The sequence below is a fragment of the Nicotiana tabacum genome, chromosome 23 (genome assembly GCF_000715075.1).
Source record: "Nicotiana tabacum cultivar K326 chromosome 23, ASM71507v2, whole genome shotgun sequence".
NCBI lineage: Eukaryota > Viridiplantae > Streptophyta > Magnoliopsida > Solanales > Solanaceae > Nicotiana > Nicotiana tabacum.
The window spans coordinates 8,648,324-8,667,802 of NC_134102.1; the positions used below are offsets into that span (position 1 = coordinate 8,648,324).

General features: G+C 33.4%; 1 protein-coding gene across 2 annotated transcripts; it reads left to right on the top strand.

The window, feature by feature from the left end:
* Positions 1-738: 738 nt before the first annotated feature.
* On the top strand, positions 739-4,427 carry LOC107790230 (zinc-finger homeodomain protein 2-like). Of its 2 annotated transcripts, XM_016612135.2 has the most exons (3): positions 739-1,292; positions 1,738-1,929; positions 4,273-4,427. In XM_016612135.2, the coding sequence occupies exons 1-3, from the start codon at positions 773-775 to the stop codon at positions 4,332-4,334; spliced, it is 774 nt and encodes a 257-aa protein (XP_016467621.1). In that variant the 5' UTR covers positions 739-772; the 3' UTR covers positions 4,335-4,427. The 2 variants fall into 2 exon arrangements, with proteins under 2 accessions (XP_016467621.1, XP_075102993.1); XM_075246892.1 differs by lacking the exon at positions 4,273-4,427 and having other exon boundaries at positions 1,738-2,156.
* The last annotated feature ends 15,052 nt before the right edge of the window (positions 4,428-19,479 follow it).

The following is a 19,479-nucleotide window of genomic DNA, read 5'->3' on the forward strand; positions in this document are numbered from 1 at the left end:
TGGGGGAAGGGGGTTAAATGGCTATTTTGCAAATAGCCAACGGCTATTTTGACAGACCAAACAGCTAGTTTTTAAATGGTCAAATGGTCAATTTTTTTTTTTAAAAAAAATTATCCTTTGGGCCCGGATAGTACCGTTTAGGACCGCTTGAACCGGCCCACTTCTCAGCCGGTCCCGGTCCCAAACGGTCCCGATCTCGCGGACCTTCCATATAGGACCGGTCCACTACCCAACCCACCTCTCCACGATCCCGGTCCTATCCGATTAGGACAGTTTAGGCCCACCGTCCATGTGAGCTTGCGATCCTGGGCCGATCCCAATCCTAACAGGCCCCATGCCACCCTTACTTTTAAATGTAACTAGGGAACTAATAAGTCAACCAAAGAAATAAATTAGTGTACGTACTTCCAGTAATAAAAATCCAAAAAATTCAAGAAAAACCGGCATTTCATAGTTGCCGGTGTTGTTCTTTATAGTAATACGTATTTTACTTACAGTATAGCATTCATTATTACTTCATCTCCGAATTTATTTCTTTTTTAGTCCGTGTCAAAAAAATGATCCATTTTCTTATTTGAAAATAATTTATCTTTATACAATAATTTATAGTCACACAAAAAATACATACCTTATTTTACATTATAATTTTAAAAATCTTTTCTCTTTTCTTAAATTTCATGCCCAGTCAAATAGATTTACATAAATTAAAACGCGGAGTATATATAGATTACGCAATATGATTAGGTGGTGAATTTTTTAGCTAAAGAAAATCATGGACTTCGAAAATCATCAAGTAGAAGAAGAAGAAACTGAACCACCACCGAGTTACGACGACTCACTCAACAACTCGAACTCAACTCACCCAACAAAAATGCCGAGTCCTACACCAATGGAACTCGAACCCTTAGCTGCAGTTCACACGTGGCATAATAATAAGCCAAAGTACAAAGAGTGTCTGAAGAACCACGCCGTAAGTATCGGCGGCCACGCCGTAGACGGCTGTGGTGAGTTCATGCCTGCCGGTGAAGATGGCTCACTTGATTCCCTCAAATGTGCTGCTTGTAACTGCCACCGCAATTTCCACCGTAAAATTACTCAACCACCACTTATCACCGCCGCTGAACCGCCGCCGTTTGTTAATTATCATTCGCCGTACTACAGAAGCTTACCGCCACCTTGTGGTTATCTACAGTACCACGTGGCGCCACAACAAAGACCGTTAGCTTTGCCGTCAACTTCTGGTGGGTATCGTGAAGATCAGGAGGACATGTCTAACCTCAATAATAGCGGAGGTATTTTTTTTTTTCTTTAATTTTTTTTAATATTATATTAGAGAATTAGGTTTTTGAGTTGAAGGTGACAATATCCAAAAATTTATACAACGGATTCAAGAAAATATTAGCGTTCCACACTAGCATTTGAACATGTGATCAAAAATAAATTTTGAACCTTTTTGTCACTTTAATAAAATTTTTTTTTTATATAAACTCTTTTTGAAGCCATGAGACAAATCTTATGAGTTCGAAATTTTAATCATTTTAAGTTATTAAATTTTAAATTAATAATTCAAATATATTCAATAAATTTCTTTAGACAAATAATGAAAGACCAATTTTGGCCGAAACCGTAAGCGACAGTAGCTCCACCTTTGCTCGAGAGTAATTGTGTGACTAATTTTGCTTAAAAGTTAAGCGGTTATTAAGAATATCTTTTATTTACTTAATTATGTTTTAGCAGGCAGTGGTTCAAACAAGCGGTTTCGAACAAAATTTAGCCAAGAACAGAAGGAGAAAATGCAAGAACTAGCGGATAAATTGGGGTGGCGAATTCAAAGGGAAGATGAGGAGTTGGTGCAGCAGTTGTGCAACGAGACTGGAGTGAGAAGGCAAGTGTTTAAAGTTTGGATGCATAACAACAAGAACACTCTTGGTAAGAAACCCTAGAACAAAAAGAAAAAGAAAGAAGCCCCATTATTTTAGGTATTTTTGTTAATATTATGTTAGATATTAAGTTCTTATTTTGTATCTGGAAATTAAACCACGTATCTTTGTGTTAGAAGAGGAAGACTTTGAAATTAATTTGAGATATTGGGTGGCTGAGAATGTAATCTTTCTCAATGGCAGTTGATATTATCCGAGACGGATTCAAAATTTAAACTTTGTGGGTTCAACCTTTAAGGTCAGAGGCGAACCCAGGAATTTAATGCGACGGGGAACAATATTATGTTTTAGCCCCCTAAATTTTTTTAGTGTTAATGGTGTCAAGTGATGCATATGCGCTATTTTGAAGGTATATATATATATATATATATATATATATATATATATATATATATATATATAGAGAGAGAGAGAGAGAGAGAGAGAGAGAGAGAGAGAGAGAGAGAGAGAGAGAGAGAGAGAGAGAGAGAGAGAGATTATGGGGTCCGGTGACTTCAACGTAAGCCATAGGTCCGCCTATGTTTAAGGTTATGAGTCATACATTTGTTGCAATTTTAGTAGATTTTATGAACCCGTTTGGTCATAGATTTTATCAAATATTTTTGGCAAATACATGTTTTTTCATAAATTTTATTCATATTTTGGCAAATTCTCAAAATCAAAACCCAAATTCTAAAACCAACTCAAGAGCCGGTTTTGGCTCAAAATATTACTATTACATTTTTTTAAAATTGTCCCAAACTTTTGTATTTTATAAAAGAGCCCACCATTTATTATTTTGTAGCAATGGTGCTTTGTCTTCTCGGTCATCTGATAGTGTATTATGTAGTTCATTATAAAAATAATAATTTTGTACCAAATTTATTTATGTTCATGACTATGGTTTGTGATAATGATAATGAATGTTATTGATGAAGGTATTGTTGGGTATTTGTGATAGCTTTTAGAACTTGTGGGTATACGTCTTGTTTCATGTTTTTTTAAAATAAAAGTGAAATATGTTTTGAAAGTTGATGTCTAAACACATTTTTATTTTCACCAAACTTAACCCAAATTAAATTTTTCAAAACAAATTTGGGAATCTATGACCAAACGTTAGCTATATATAAATTTATGCTCCGCATCTAAATTACCGGATTAAGATCACCTAATGTGAATCCGCCTACTAAGTTTTAGGCCATGAATATTGCTCTTTTCTTCTACTTCCACTTGTGTACTTGGAATGTTAAATGCATCATTGTATCTTTACTTCTTCTAGATTATATGTGTTCATAAAAGAGGTCAAATGGTAATCAAATCTGCTTGTTTTTTAATTCCTTATGAGGTTTTTCCTTTAAGAGGGTGATTTGATGCAAGCTAGGAAGATTAATTGATCTAAGCTATCTTTCTGAAGCTTGTTTTTCGTAGGACATGAAAGGTAAGTATAAAACAACAACAACATACCCAGTGTAATTTTATAAGTGGGGTCTGAGGAAGATAATGTCTGCGTATGCTTACCTCGATATTGTGTAGGTAGAAATGATATTTTTGATAAACACTCAACTTAAAGTAAGCATGCATAATCACACCAGAATAAAGAAAGAAACGCAGTAATACTGAAAAAGTAAAGAAAAATAAAATAACAACAACACGATAAAAATGTAAGTTGGAAGTGAAACTTGATCAAAGAAAAGATAAAAAATGGTTGGAAAAGGAAAAAAGAGTTGAGAAAATGCATGGTTGCGTTTAAGCTTGGTATAATACACACTAACAAAGAATAATTAATAGAGCAAGACTAAAGGAATTCACTTGTTTTTATAACGGTTATATCTTAACTTGCGCACGTTTAAACTATTTTACCATGTATAGATGATTATTATACCTTATCCCACTAACCAAACGACTCTCTGCTTCTTTGGATGAATGATGATGAAAAATATTTCCATTTTCTTCTCGTAAAACTTTTTGGTGCAGGCAGATTAGTATAGTTTATTTAAAGAAAAATCAATATTTTAAAAAGAATGAAAATGATTGAGTTTGTCATAGGGGAAGGGAAAGTAGAAAAAGAACAAAGATGTTTGATATGTGTGCAGTGTTCCTAGGGAAGGCAAGAGCTGAAATAAACATATTACTACTATTATATTGAAATTTACATTGTTTTATATTTTTCTTGGAAATGAAAATTTGATATTTGCAACAGTAAAGTCCATAATCTCAATATTCCAAAAAGTCAGATAGATCCAAAGCTTGATCCCTTTTCTCTTTTTCATCTTTCTTCTTCTCTCTTTTTATTCTTTTTCTGCTTCTTCTTCTCGTTCCTAACTTAACTTTTTCTTTTTTTATGTTCCAAAAGGTACATGTGGTCACTACTGCAACATAGCAGTCGCATGCATTACGATATTCCTACATATTTAATTTTCTGCTTTGTACCTTTGTGTATTGAATATATATTCTGACGAATGAGGTTATGATGGAGCAGTAAGTATTTCTTCGTTCTTACTCAAAGATTTTAGGTTTGAGCTCTGGGTATGAAGTTGTCTTTATTAGAAAGAATTTTACCTTCCAATGTGAAATTTTTCGGTGCGAATCTGAATTTAATCGGATTCCATTACGGACGCTTGACATCAGGTGAAAAATTAAAAAAAAGAACGAAGATATATTGTGATATCCTTGTTTTTTCTACTCGGATAAATTAATGTATCAATATTGTGATTCTGACTTATACAAATTCACGCCGCATAAGATTCATTAATAGAAAAATATTTTCTATCAAAAAAAAATTAATTTTATTCAAGGCTTGAATGTGAGACCTTTAATAAAGGATGAAAGTATTTAATTAATCCTATCGCAATCCTTGATGTTCTATTGTGGCTTTTTACACTTGTGCTTGTCAATAATGACCAAGGAATATCTCTCCTTAAATGTGAAAAGAAAAAAAATCCAATCATAATTTTGGACAAATTAGAATATTTGCATTTTTTCATTTTTTTTCTGGGTGGGGGTGGATTCACGAATAATGAACAACAACAACAACAACAAACTCAATGATTTTTCATAAGTGGGTTCTGGGAGGGTAAGATGTACGCAGCTTACGCCTACCTGGGAGGGTAGAGAGATTATTTTCGATAAATAGAAGGTAGGGGTTTGGTGGAATTAAAATCTTGCACATTAGGCCACAACTCCATCCTAATTAGAACATCATTATAATTCAAGGAGATCTTACTCTTAAGTATGACCTAACTAAATGGAGTAATGTTTAGTTTAATACCACTTATGGAACTGTGATAATTAGAGAATCACTTACAATTCAAGGAGATTTTATTATATTGCTATTAAATGTGTTTGATTAGATTAAAGAAATTTTTACTTAGAACAATATTAAGCTCCAGCTAATTTTGTTTCAGTTGTGGTTAATGCTATGTAATATATGCTTATCTAAAGGTGCATCTAAACACTAACTAGATATTGAAATTGAAAAATACAAGTAAACAATGACAAACTAAGTGTGTATTACGTACATAAAATTTTGACACTTTAAATTTAACCTTTTTAAAAAATAATAGAATCAATATTTTAAATGCTAAAGGCTGAACTTGCCCACAGCCGAAGAGCCTTTTTAACATTACTTTGAACTTTTGAAGTATACTTTGATCCCATCATCGGGTGTGGCGGGATGAATAACATCCCTATATATTAGTTATAAGTCTCGGGTTCAAACTTTGAAAATTAACTTATTTTTTTCTATGGGTCTTATGCTGTGAAATTAGATTAATCGAATCCCAAAACGTGTAGCCAACGCCAAGGAAAAAATGAAAAAGGTACAATTTTAATACTTCATTATGGCCCCATTCTCTAACTAATTATTCTCTCCGGTCCACTTTAAGTGATTTTTAGGTTATTTTAACACATATTAAGAAATTCATCTTTTAGCATTAATTAATAATGTAATTGATCATATTAACCTTAATTTGTTCATTGGAAATACAACAAATATTCCTAGGCTCTTTACTCCAGTGACAATTTTGAAAAAAAGAAGTTAATGCTTTCTTGATATTTAAAATTTTTAAATATTATGGATCACAAAAAAAATTAAAAAATTACTTAAATTGGACCGAAGGAAGTAATGATTAAATAAGCTAGATTGGATACACTCACAAATGATTTTTTGATACAATTCCCATATGTATTTCCTCTGGTCATTCTTTGCTTTGACTATCTTTGGAATCATTATTATTATTATTGATAAGAAAACAAGGCAATAGCTTTTAAAGCGAAACCAAATACATTAACAAATTAATTGTTTAGCTGAATGAATGGTTTCTCGCAACAGAAACTAAGAGGTCGTTTGATAGAATGTATTAGGAAAAATAATGCATATATTAGCTTTGTGTATTAGTAATAATTTATTTGGTACACTTTTTCAATTTATGTATAACTAATAAAAATATTAGTTATACATCCTATTTGGAATTATTCTATGTATTGTTAATACATAGCAAACTATGATATTAGCAATACCAAAGTTATTAATACATGCATAAGCTTAGTTAAAGATAAAATTGCCCCTTCAAATTTTATGCTTGATTAAAATTCTTTTTACCTATTTTTCATTGAAGTAAATAGATACATGTTGACAAATTTGTCTTTTCTAGTTTTTTCCACCTCGTTTTCTAATATTAAATTCTTTCAATTAATCATCCCTTCTATTAAAATATCATATTTAACAAAACGTGTTAAAAACTCGCACTTCCTTTTCTGAAAATTAAAGTACTTTTCTCTACAATCGTGGGATTCTTCCTCTTCCTTGTGAGGCCAATTGCTTCATGGATACAACTGTATAGACCAAATTACTGTAATTATTCCTAGAGAATTTGGAGTGTATTTTTGTAAGCAAATAATTTTTAAAAAATATTATACAATGCATGTAATTTTCGTACACCAAATCAAACATTCGATAAAAAATAATCTCAGCATAACTAATATTATATGCATAGCTAATACTAGCATAATTAATAACAACATTACTAATACATTTTAATTTAGCGTCTTTAGTTACTAGTTAGCTCCTAATCTTACTAGTGGACAAACCCAAAAATATCTCCCTACTAAACTCTTCAACTGATTGAACAAGTCCCACGTACATGTGCTCTTACATGTCCTTTGACCAATAAATTAGACAAAACAGTACAGAATGCTATAAAAGAGCAAGAAATTATTACAGTATACAAGTTAGCAAGAATTGCAGTAAGGTTTTCAGAACTGCAAAAAAACGTCCTTTTAAGGCCCTGAGTACTGACTAAATTCATGTGATCTCTAAAACATAGCCAACTTGGATCGAAAGACCTATGACTAGACATGCTTTCCAACAAAATATGCGACGAAAACTTACTCAGCACTTAGTATTTACACAAAATTGAGTAATGCAATATTTTTATTATGGCAAAATACATGAAGAACCCCTTTAAATTGTGCACAAAAAAAATCTTATCTTAAGGATAGAGAGCCCCCGCTTGCCTTTTCAGATACGAGTGAGTGAGCGCTTTTCTGCTGCCAAAAGTCTATACTGGCATTTCAATAGGTCAAGCAAGTCCGCTCGCAAGCCTGTAGGCTATTGTCTTCTTCCTATATCCCTGTTCGGAAAAGCTATTGATTCCATTACCGAAACGACCAGATAGACATTTCAACTGAGCCAACTAGATACCTCAACCGTCTTTTAAGTGCGTCAACTAAATAGCCATGCATGACTTGGCATATCGCTTGCTGCACACTCATGTAACAGCACCAGAGGCGAGCATATTCACGTAGAAGAGGGGACACCGGTCCTTGTTAACTTCGGCAAAAATTCTGAATATATAAGTGTATATATGTTGAAAACGACTATATATTTTGTTTGGAATCCTTAAGATTAATTAAAGCCCGATGAGGATACTGGTTGAAAAACTTTACTCATGTGCCCCGCCACCTTCAAATCCTGGATCTGCCTCTGAACAATACGTTGCCTCAAATTTTAACCCATCTCCAGCGATTTATCTGGTCATTACTAAGGTATTATTTAATTTCATGTAAACATTGAGTGTATATTAGTATTTATCCAAACTTCTCATTGCTATCCCCTCTCCAAGGGCGGATCTATAGTCTTGCATATGAGTTCACATTAACGCAATAGCTTTTTGTCCAAATCTTGTAGTATAATTTAAGAGGTTCACTAAATATTTGTAAATATTGATCGCAAATATCTAGTAGTTGTACTTTAATTTAACATCATTATAAAAATTCATAAACTTCAATCTTGAATTCGTTTCTAGGAGTCCGAAACCAAAATGTGGCTCTTTTCACTACAACAAATTTCATTATCAGTGATAAATTATTTTGTCACCTAAAATTCATATTTCGTCACAGAATGCTTTTTGTGACGATTTATTTTTTGTCAAACATTCATCTCTAAAACACCGTCACTAATAGTATGCAACGACAACTTTATGTTTCGTCACTAAATAAAATTATATTAACTACAAAAGCTGTTTTTGTCTCCAAATACATAGTATTTATGACGAACTTGTTTGTCATAAAAAGTGTAAAAATTTTGTAGTTAAAACATTGTGTCGTCGCAAGATCTTTAATACTAACAAATCTATTTTGTCACTAATTATCATTTTAATTGGTGACGATGTCGATTGTCTTTAAAGCTATGCATAATTTGTAGTTAAAAGAATGTGATTTTGTCACTAAATGGTTATGCTTTATGTACAAAAGAAAATTTTCGTCTCTAAATAGATAAATTAGTGACAAATTTGTTTGTCCGAGAAGGAAATAATTTCGTAGTTGAAAACTATTTTTGTGTCTCGACAAATGATACTATTAGTGATAAGACCAATTTGTCATTATATATTAGTCTTAATAGTGACAATTTCAATTGTCATTAAATATTAAATTAATTTGTAGTTAAAATATATTTCTATTATTAATATGAAGGCCATTTCTGGAGAAATAATTTTTTGTTACTAAATGTTTTTTGCGAGAAATTGCATATATATATTTATCGCTTTGTAATCGCACTATTCAACACTGTAGTTAAATAGTTTGTTATTAGTTACATGTCTATTCAGTTTTTTAAAAATTAGCTTATGCAAATTAAAAACATCACAAAAATAAAATAGAAAACGTAATACCAAAAATTCATACAAAATCAGATACTAATACATCTATAATTATTCTAAGAAAAACATGTGAAATACATAAAAAGTCTAATTGAAATACATGAACAATGGTAAACTAAAAAAGACAAGCATGTTGCTTCCTCATGTGCCAATGCAGCGTCCCTTATCTACAATCTTCCCAGACACTTTTTAGACCTTCATATACCTGTGTAAAGAAAAAAAATTATAAATACTTTTGATTTCATTATTTTAAATAAAATAAATCTTCAAACTGAAGTCATAAAAATAACTTTAATTAGTGAATCAATAATAATAAAATAAGAAAGAGATAGTAACTTCTATACAAAATCGTTAACTATACAATATACCCTACATCAAAAAATTTGAAGAACAAATAAAGTATTTTAGAAAAAAAACACTATATCAATAGAAATTTACCTCATCGTCAAAAGAATATCAAGAATTCCTTCCTTAAGCCATAAATTAAGTCCCTCAATTATAACAAAAGACGATTTTCTCAGCAAAGGATTGTGGAGTTGCTCCTTGTGTTATTCAACTCCTGCATATAAACTAAAAAATAGAACATTGGTAAATGTTGTTAGAAAATTTTATTAGGTAGAGAAATTAAGAAAGTCAAAACCAAAGAGAGGAGTTGGTTTACCTGGTTATAGAGGTCGGGGATGATGGCACCTGCGATAGTTGGATGTGGATGGCCATTAGTTGGGATAACAGAAAGCAATTGGGAGAAAAGGAAGAAGAAGTAGAAAATAAATGGTACTAATTTCTCTTTCTTATTGGAGTCTATGTAGTTGTATTAGAGTTGGATACCTCACACTTATCTAAGTGGGAGATTGTTAGTGGTTTATAGGGCGGGAATGGATGAGAGAGGGAATTTTACACGAAAATATTGGAGGGAAGATAAAATAATTGAAAGTTAAATTTTGTTATTTTATCTTCCCTTCAATATTTTCATGTAAAATTTCCATAATTATGACTTCCTTAAATATTGAGATAAATTATTTTTCGCGTTAATTCTTACCAAATATAGTGATGGAATTATGGCCAATTATTCTGAAAAAATAATTCAAAGTTATACAACAGAACAACGACAAATTTTTGTTGTAATAGCTTTTTACGAGATAAATATTTTATTTATTGTAAGGGATTAGTGACGAATTTTCCCTTGTAATTTTAATAAATTAGATGTGGCCGATAAATTTACGTCAAGAAATAATCAAGACTGCAGATATTGCAACAAGTATAGTATTTTATTTAAATGTTATAAATATTACAGTCTCTATAATTCCTCTGATTCTTCTTTTCAAGGATATAAAATAAATTTAGAGACCTTTGAACTTGATCTTGAGTCTATATGGTTGTCACGAATGATAATCTTGAATTCAGCGAACAGATAATTTGCATTCACACTCCTTGAATCTTAATTTATTCTTAGTTCTTAATCGTGAGATTGATTTCCCAAGTGTCTTGTCTAGTATCCCTTCTTGCATTTTTATTAAGTACTCTTTTATTTTTCTTTATTTCTTTTTCATTGATTTATTCTTTCAAAATTTTCAAGATCATAATAAAATTACTTTTCTTATTCTGTCACCGTAAAATTTTATATAATTAAATTAAATGTGTATATAAAACTAGTAACAGCAGAGGATGTAGCATATAGTCAATGAAATTTGACTCATCCCAACTTTTTCAGCACAAAGTATAGATATATGTAAATCGTAAAAATTTATTATCTAAACAAATTAATTTTGAACCTATAATTTTAAAAATAATAATAATAATGGATTCAATGGCAAGAATTTAAAGTTTGAAGCCATGAAATTATATCTAAGAAATACCTCTTCATAACAGTGCATCAATCTTCTCGAAATCTTGAATTCACCATAGTCCTAACAATCTCTAATGTAAATATAAAAAGAACATATTGAACGAAGTTATAATTTTGTCCAATCTGACACATTATTTTAAATAGGTAAAAACAATGAAAGACAAATATATACCACTTTATTTTTTCAAAAAAAGAAAAACTTACATTCGCTTTTATTTACTCTAAAAATAGATAACAATTAAATTTGTTAGTGGTTTTAATGATACATGGGTTAATTCAATACAAAGGATAAATTGTGTTAGATTAAACAGATAAAGGACGTAATAAATTATCAAACCAATCAAGATGAGTGATCCCGAACTTAGTAATAGCTTAATGAAATGCCTGCTTTCGATCCCAGTCTCACGTTACTGATGATTTGATGAACAAAAATAAGAACTATGAATAATAGAGAAAATAAGAGTATATTGCCTTGATGTGTGTGTTACAATATCTCTAATGAATAATCATACCCTCTTTATATAGTAGGGGAGTTTTACCCTACGTACAACTCCATAAAAGGTAAAAATCTCATGTTTAACTAATCGTCGGTTCTCTGCCGATACGTGCCGAGATTCACGCCGTGACATCCGGCTGGTCACGGATATCACGGTCTTTTATTGTCCGTGCTCGATTATCTCGTAATGCTCTCCAAGGCCTTTGGGATTCGAACTTGGGGGTCATGGTCCTGATACTCCCGAGGGCAGATGTTTTGCCTAGACCCCAGCTCTAGGGGCTCTTTGCCTCGACTCTGGTTCCTTACCGTCACGTCCCTCACTCCATTTACTTCATCGTAAATCGAGATATCCCATGGGTTCAGTTTCGCCCGTATACAGCTTTCTCAACCGACGGAAATCTTCTTGTAGTATTTAAGTTGAAGTAATACGAAATTAAATTAAAAATGTATACTAATTTTGAAATCTAGATTCAAATTTACGACATAAATTTTTTATAAGAACCAAATTGAATGGTTTGTCTCCCACGCAGAATTAAATAAATTGATGCTTTCCCATAAGAACTTGAATTGTGCTCAATGTAGAAAACAAAATTCCCAAAATTTCTAAGCAAAAAGGGGGTTTGAGTTTCTCCAAATTGAGAATTTTTATAAGATGATTATTTCAATCACAAGTGAAATTAGTCGTAAAGAAGTAAGTATATGTATCGTGCATGCATAAACTTCAGATTTATAATTAAATACGAAGTATGAGTTTTTGATTTTGAACTACAATTATTTTTTTTGTAGCCAATTACTGCATGATTCAACTACAAAGTTAAGTCGTAGCCATTTAAAATTACATATTTTGTGACAAAATTTTATTGTGACTGAATTGTAAATTAAATAGAGACAATAAAATAATTGTCACTAATTGCTTGCACTATTAGTGACAAAAATTAAGGTCACAATTAAATATAAAATTTTATTGCTGAAGTTTACAATGTTTAACTACAAATTCTAATTCGTCACTATTACAACAATATATATTTTGTGACGAAATATTTTCGTGTCCAAAAGTTAAATAGTTCTAAGACAAATAATGGTTCGTCGCTAATTGAGTACATCATGAGTGACAATAATTTGTCATCAATAACTTTAAATTTGTGGCTAATATTACTCAATAAATGATACCAACTCATTTTTTGGTGGGAAGCTTTAATGGACGAAACTTTGCTACGAATTTTTATGTTTCGTCACTAAAAGTATGTGGTTCATATATTTAAAGACGAATTGTTATTTTTGTCACGAACAATGAATAATTAGTGACAAATTTTGTATCGTAACTAATAATTTCGTAGCTAAATTTCACATTTGTTGTAGTTTGGACTCAAAGAACCAAAATATATGAAAAATAAACTGGTGATCATAATATATATAACGCCATTTTAAAAGGTGCTATACCTTAACGGCCGTTTGCCCAGTTAAGTATAGCACCCTTATTTAAGGCGCTATATATATAACGCCCTAACATACCGCGCTATATATATTATGTGGCCCACCAATAATTTTTCTGGGCTTAACTGACATAACAATAATTCAACTGGGTATAGCACCCATATTTAAGGCGCAGTACCTCAAATAATTGATTGTACCCCCGGATTAGTTTTTGCCTTATTTAAAGAGGTTAAGGATTTTGTAAACATCCATTCATAAATATTCTCAAGTCTTCTGAAATATTTCTTCGTTAAGTTATTTTATATTTTGTCATAATGTTTGAAAAGCGAAGAATTAGGGTTTCATTATATTGGGAGGGGCGAGGTTGTGGTGACGAATAACTCAGTAATCTATAGTTTATCTCCACAGTGTCATGTTAAGTTACCACTTACAATGGAGTACGATACATTGGTATTGTTGTTATGTAAAAAAAATGAGTGTGAGCAAACGTTCGGTGAATATTAAAGTAATCAGAAGATATTCTGTCACTTCGCAAGGGGTTGCTTGTTATGTTGAGTTTAACATCGAAGACGATGAAACTTTGAGAGATTTTTTGAGGACTCCGGATGAATACCGGGAATTTCTTGTGATAAAAATATTGGAAATGTACGTCAAGGCTGAAGACGTTCGCAATAATGAGGTTGCGCAAAGTAGGGATATCCCTCAGTCATCGGGTGGTTATTTTGGAGCAGTTTTAGGCGAACAGGTTCCAGGTGAAAGAGTTTGGCATGATCTAAACTTATCTCCATGGGCGAATGAGGAGCGAGGAAATAGTTTCTCCCCTAGTTTACATACTCCACAAGTCGAGTGGTAAACTTCAATTTTTCTTTGTGTTACGATATTTATTTTTGATGTATCGAATTTGTATTAACACTCATATATTCCACAGGGGTACCGGCCAGATATGAATTTTACAAGTTATGAACTAACGCCCAGTTGGAATATGCCTAGTATTGATGTGTTGGATCATGGTGGTCCATCCGGAAGTCATCACTAACAGGATAATGTCCATCATGTAAAGTTTGGATCAATTTGAGTAACTTATTATTTTGTTGGTTGTGCAGTGAAAACGAGCAACTTGAAGGTACTGTCCTTATTCAATTGCCCGAAGACGACATATGTAATCGGGATCTAGCAGATGTGCATAGTCAGGAAGAGAATAGTGATTATAACAACAATACCGATGAGTCTCGAGATGACACACCTTTCCCTAATGAGGGTGATGATGAGGAGGAAGAGAATGCTGAACCTGATTTGACGAGGGAGCATGCTCCATCTCCCGTTAAACCAAGAGTGTACGAGTCCCACGTGTCGTTTCATTCAGGGGAGATTCCCTACCTTGATCATTTGCCAAATATACCGGATGTGGATGCCCTTACAAGGGATATTGACGAAATTCACACTGCAATGTGGGATGAATCTAGAGCAACGATGCTGGCAAAGGGCATGCTTTTTCCTGATAAAGCATGCCTAAGCAGGGCGGTGCGAATGTACAACGTAATAGAGTGTCGTGAGATCACGGTAGCACAGTCATCTCCGGATGTATACAAGGTTATTTGCCGTAGATGGTTTATGGGTTGTAATTGGATACTGCGTGCGAGGAAGAAGAAAACAAATATGTGGGTTGTGGGTAAATACATTGGCACCCACAATTGTGAAATGGACACATTTAGTGAGAATCATTTTAACTTGAATGTTGACTTGATTTCTCTTGTCTTGATTCCACACATTGAAGCGTCCATAAGGTACAAGATCAAAAAGTATATAACATCTGTCCACCAGGAATATGTGTGTTCTATTACCAAAAGAAAGGTATTTCTCGGGCGCAAACGTGCGTTTGATATTGTTTATGGTAGCTGGGATAAGTCCTTTGCATCTCTACCCAGGTACATGGCCGCATTGCAATACTTCAACCCCGGGACTGTTGTTGAATGAAAGCTTGAGCGGAGTTCGGGAATACCAGAACATATATTCAGATATGTGTTCTGGGTATTTAAACCGGCAATTGATGTTTTGTGCATTGTCCACCGGTAATATCCATATACGGCACTCATGTCTATGGAAAATATTATATTAAGTTGTTGATCGTTGTTGCAGTAGATGCTAATGGAAGTATATTTCCCCTAACTTTTGCTATTTGTGCCAATGAAAGACAAGAGACGTTGACACTATTTTTGAACCACTTCAAGGAGCATGTTATCAGACAACGTTCAGGTATTTGTCTAATATCTGATCGGCATGTCGGTATTTTAAGTTCTGTACAGAATTTGCCTGCATGGCAGGAATCATATGCCGACCACCGTACTATGTGAGGCACCTGAAGGCCAATTTTCAGAATCATATGCCGACAACCGTACTATGTGAGGCACCTGAAGGCCAATTTCCAGAAGGCACATCTCAACAAGGATTTGCATGATTTAATGTGAATGGCTGCAACAGATCACCAAGAGTGTAAATTCAGGAGGCGCATGGAATCGATCAGGCAGGAAGACCAAAGAGCCTATCGTTGGTTAATACGACATGAGCTTGACAAGTGGACTTTGCATGCCGATGGTGACAGAAGATGGGGAATTCTAACTACAAATATGTTAGAGTCTTTCAACTGGTTATTGAAGTTTGCACGTGGATTGCCTGTCACTGCCATGGTGCGAATGTCATTCAAGCAGATGGTGGAGAGGTTTGTTGAAAGGGCTAGAGGTGCATCGTCATTGATGGAAATGGGTGTTGAATTTATGCCAATACCAATGAAAAGATTTGAGAAATACAGGAGGTGAGTACATTAGCATTCAAATTTACAGTATTGCAACGAGCGAAATATTTTTGAAGTTCGCACCGCTATCCATCAAAATCGGGAGAATAATACACACACCATAAATGAAGCCATAAGATTATGCTCTTATGGGAAATGATTCATCTACCACATGTCGTGCTCACATGCCATAAAGTGCTTTCAACATACAGGTTTTGCGGCAACCAGCTACGTTGATAAAGAATGTAATATTGCTGCATACTTAAACATCTATAGTGGACAGTTGCAGCCAGTGGGTGCTGAGCATTATTGGCCGCCAGAATCATTTAAAATGGTGTATAACAAGGAGTATTTGCGTTAACGATAAGTGCAAAAACGAACGCGTATACGGAACCAAATGGATGTTGGTGATACCGTTTATGCGCGTAAATATGGCATATGCTCGGAAACAAGACACGGCCATCGTAAATGTCCTTCAGTTGGTTTGGGTAGCGGTAGTAATTCAGCTCCCGGTGAAAGTTCATGCAATGTGCCCAATTATCAAGGATACCCGTAGTGTTGTATTCCAATAATTTATTGTAATAAGTGTATGTACATGTTCATCTTGCAGAATGTATGAAATAAAATTATGTTTCCATTGGTGTTAAGTATTATTGATATTTAGCATTAATACTTCAGTACAACAATTTAACATACACCCCAAGAAAAGAAAATTGTCATTTACCATTATCGTCGCTGTCTGGCACTATTTCATTGTCTTCATCTTCTCTGTCAACATCGTGTACGTACCCTTCGGGACCGAGGGCATCGTAATCTAGGCTCAAGTTGACACACATTTTTCGCATTTTATCACTATCATCAAGAAGACCACTTGCTTTATTTCTACAGTAATATGGGATTCCTACATCCAACGTCTGTAGTAGAAACTTAGGTAGTCCCTCCCACTCGACAACTGTTGGGAAAATAAGATAATCATTGTCTCTATGTATTTTATCATTTTCTAATAAATCCAGTACTGAGCTTCCGTTCCTCCCAGGAAGTTAAGATCATCCATTGCATGATGAACAGCTAGTGCCTTTTCCATCTCTAGAATCTCCTTCATGAAATGTCGAATCACTTCTGGTTCTTCTTTGTGTGTGTTTGTTTGGAAGGTTGCAGAGCTTGTGGCACAACAAGCCCATGCCAGCGACATAGTACTTCGTAATCACACCGTTTTGAGTAAAGGGGAACCCATTGTAGTTTTTCGCCCCAAATTCACATATCTTCAGGCTTTGTAGAATGCGCTTCGCCGTCAATAATGTGCCCTGCAACTTTGAGATCAGTGTGTATATTAATAGGCTTATTTTCCAAGGTACGCGGAACACCATACCACTTGTCATCAACCAAGTCAGTGCAGCAACCTAGCATATTTGTTTCAAGGTAGGGATCGATAGTGTTCCATTGGGATCTGTTGAACTACCTTCATCATTTTGCCTCTTTTTGAACCACTTGTTAAATGTTAGTGACATTTTTTAAATGGATGTTGTAATGTTTATTCAAAAGGTCACCGACATAGTACTTCGTAATCACACCGTTTTGAGTAAATGGGAACCCACTGTAGTTTTTCGCCCCGAATTTGCATACCTTCAGGCTTTGTAGAATGCGCTTCGCCCTCAATAATGTGCCCTACAACTTTGAGATCAGTATGCATATTGATAGGCTTATTTTTCAAGGTACACAGAACACCATACCACTTGTCATCAACCAAGTCAGTGTAGCAACCTAGCATATTTGTTTCAAGGTAGGGATCGATAGTGTTCCATGGGGATCTGTTGAACTACCTTCACCATTTTGCCTCTTTTTGAACCACTTGTTAAATGTTAGTGACATTTTTTAAATGGATGTTGTAATGTTTATTCAAAAGGTCTTTGAAATACAGATGATTTGGTTCAGTTTAAGAAGTTGTTTTATATCCGAAAGAATTATTATCACGCGAAACATAGCGCGGTGAAATACCACGTTATGTGTATTGTCTTGTCGACCTGAAAAAGGTGAAGGGGAAGGGACTATTATTTATGTAAGTATAACGCCTTGGGTAAGGGAGTTATATTATAGCGCCTTAAGTTAGCACGCTATACCTTTATAACGCCTTAAATAAGGGCGCTATACTGGGCAAACGGCCGTTAAGGTATAGCGCCTTTTAAAAGGGCGTTACATATATATATTATGGTCATCAGTTTTTTTTTCCCACATATTTTAGTTCTTTGAGTCCAAAAGAACCACATTTTGGTTCCGAACTCCCGTTTCTAGTACCAAAGGGCCAGGGTTCACAGACTGGGACTCTCTCAGTTTTCTGTGTTATTGTCAGCTGGAAGGAAACCAATTATACTAGCTCTAGCCCCAGCATATATTTCTGCATTTGGAGTTGCAGTAAAAAACAGATAAAATATGACAGAAAACATTAGTTTTTTCTTTTGTTATGTCACTATACTTCTCTGTCATACGTTACCCTCTTCTTCCCATTATTATTCTCCCTTTTTCCTCTTTTATGTGGCCTGGTCTTTTCCTCTTTGTAAACTGCTCTGCCAATTGCTTTTCATGATCACACGTTACGCTATATATTTCCTTTGGTATGCTTTACACTATTTATAATCATTTAGTAAAAAAATTAATAGCGCATGATGTTATTATTAGAGGCGGACCTAGAATTTAAAGGTTGGACGTGTATTTTGCAATCAACCAAAATTTGCTTTGTATATAAAGTGTCACTACCAATATATTACTAATTTCTAAAGACATATACAATATACATAGAATTTTGCCAAACTTTCCTGATGTAGATGACCCCTCTCTTTACAACATAGATCCGTCTCTGATATTATACAAAATGAATGGATGGCAAGAACAAGTGTCCTTTGTATCGATATTTATCAAGTAACATGGCTAATGATATACATTTTTATTTTTATTTTTATCTAATAAAGTAAAGTTATTTGGCTTAAGGTAAGTTTTTAAATTTTCTTGTGCCATGCAATATAGCTTTGGAAAAATAACATTGTATAGTCGCTCTCAAATAATAGCCAAATATATATATATATATATATAGATGACCCCTCTCTTTACAACATAGATCCGTCTCTGATATTATACAAAATGAATGGATGGCGAGAACAAGTGTCCTTTGTATCGATATTTATCAATTAACATGGCTAATGATATACATTTATATTTTTATTTTTAACTAATAAAGTAAAGTTATTTGGCTTAAGGTAAGTTTTTAAATTTTCTTGTGCCATGCAATATAGCTTTGGAAAAATAACATTGTATAGTCGCTCTCAAATAATAGTTAAATAGTTAAATATATATATATATATATATATATATATATATATATATACACATTATGTAGGTTATGTACAAATATTATAATTTTATATATTTTTTTGACTATCAAATATAAATAATTTCTGACGCGGACTAAAAGTGATAATACCCAAAAATCCATCGCCGAGCCTTGTAAGTTGTAACCAAGTGGGGCAATAAAGTTGTTGGATGTTGATAATGGGCTTAGCAGATGTGAAGTTTGTTGGGCCTTTCTACTCTCAGCAAAATTGGGCACGTCTCACAATTCTACATTTTGGTATAAATGGGTAAAAAGAGGAAGATGTACTGATACTAATATTCTAAATCTAATTAAAATAAGTACTCCCTCCGTTCACTTTTACTTGGTATGCATACTAAAAATAGATTTTTATTTTTACTTGTCACTTTACGCATATCAAGAGAAGACATTTTTTTTTTCATGTTATACCCACAATATTTATTACTCATTTAAAATTATTTTTTCAAATCCAATAAAA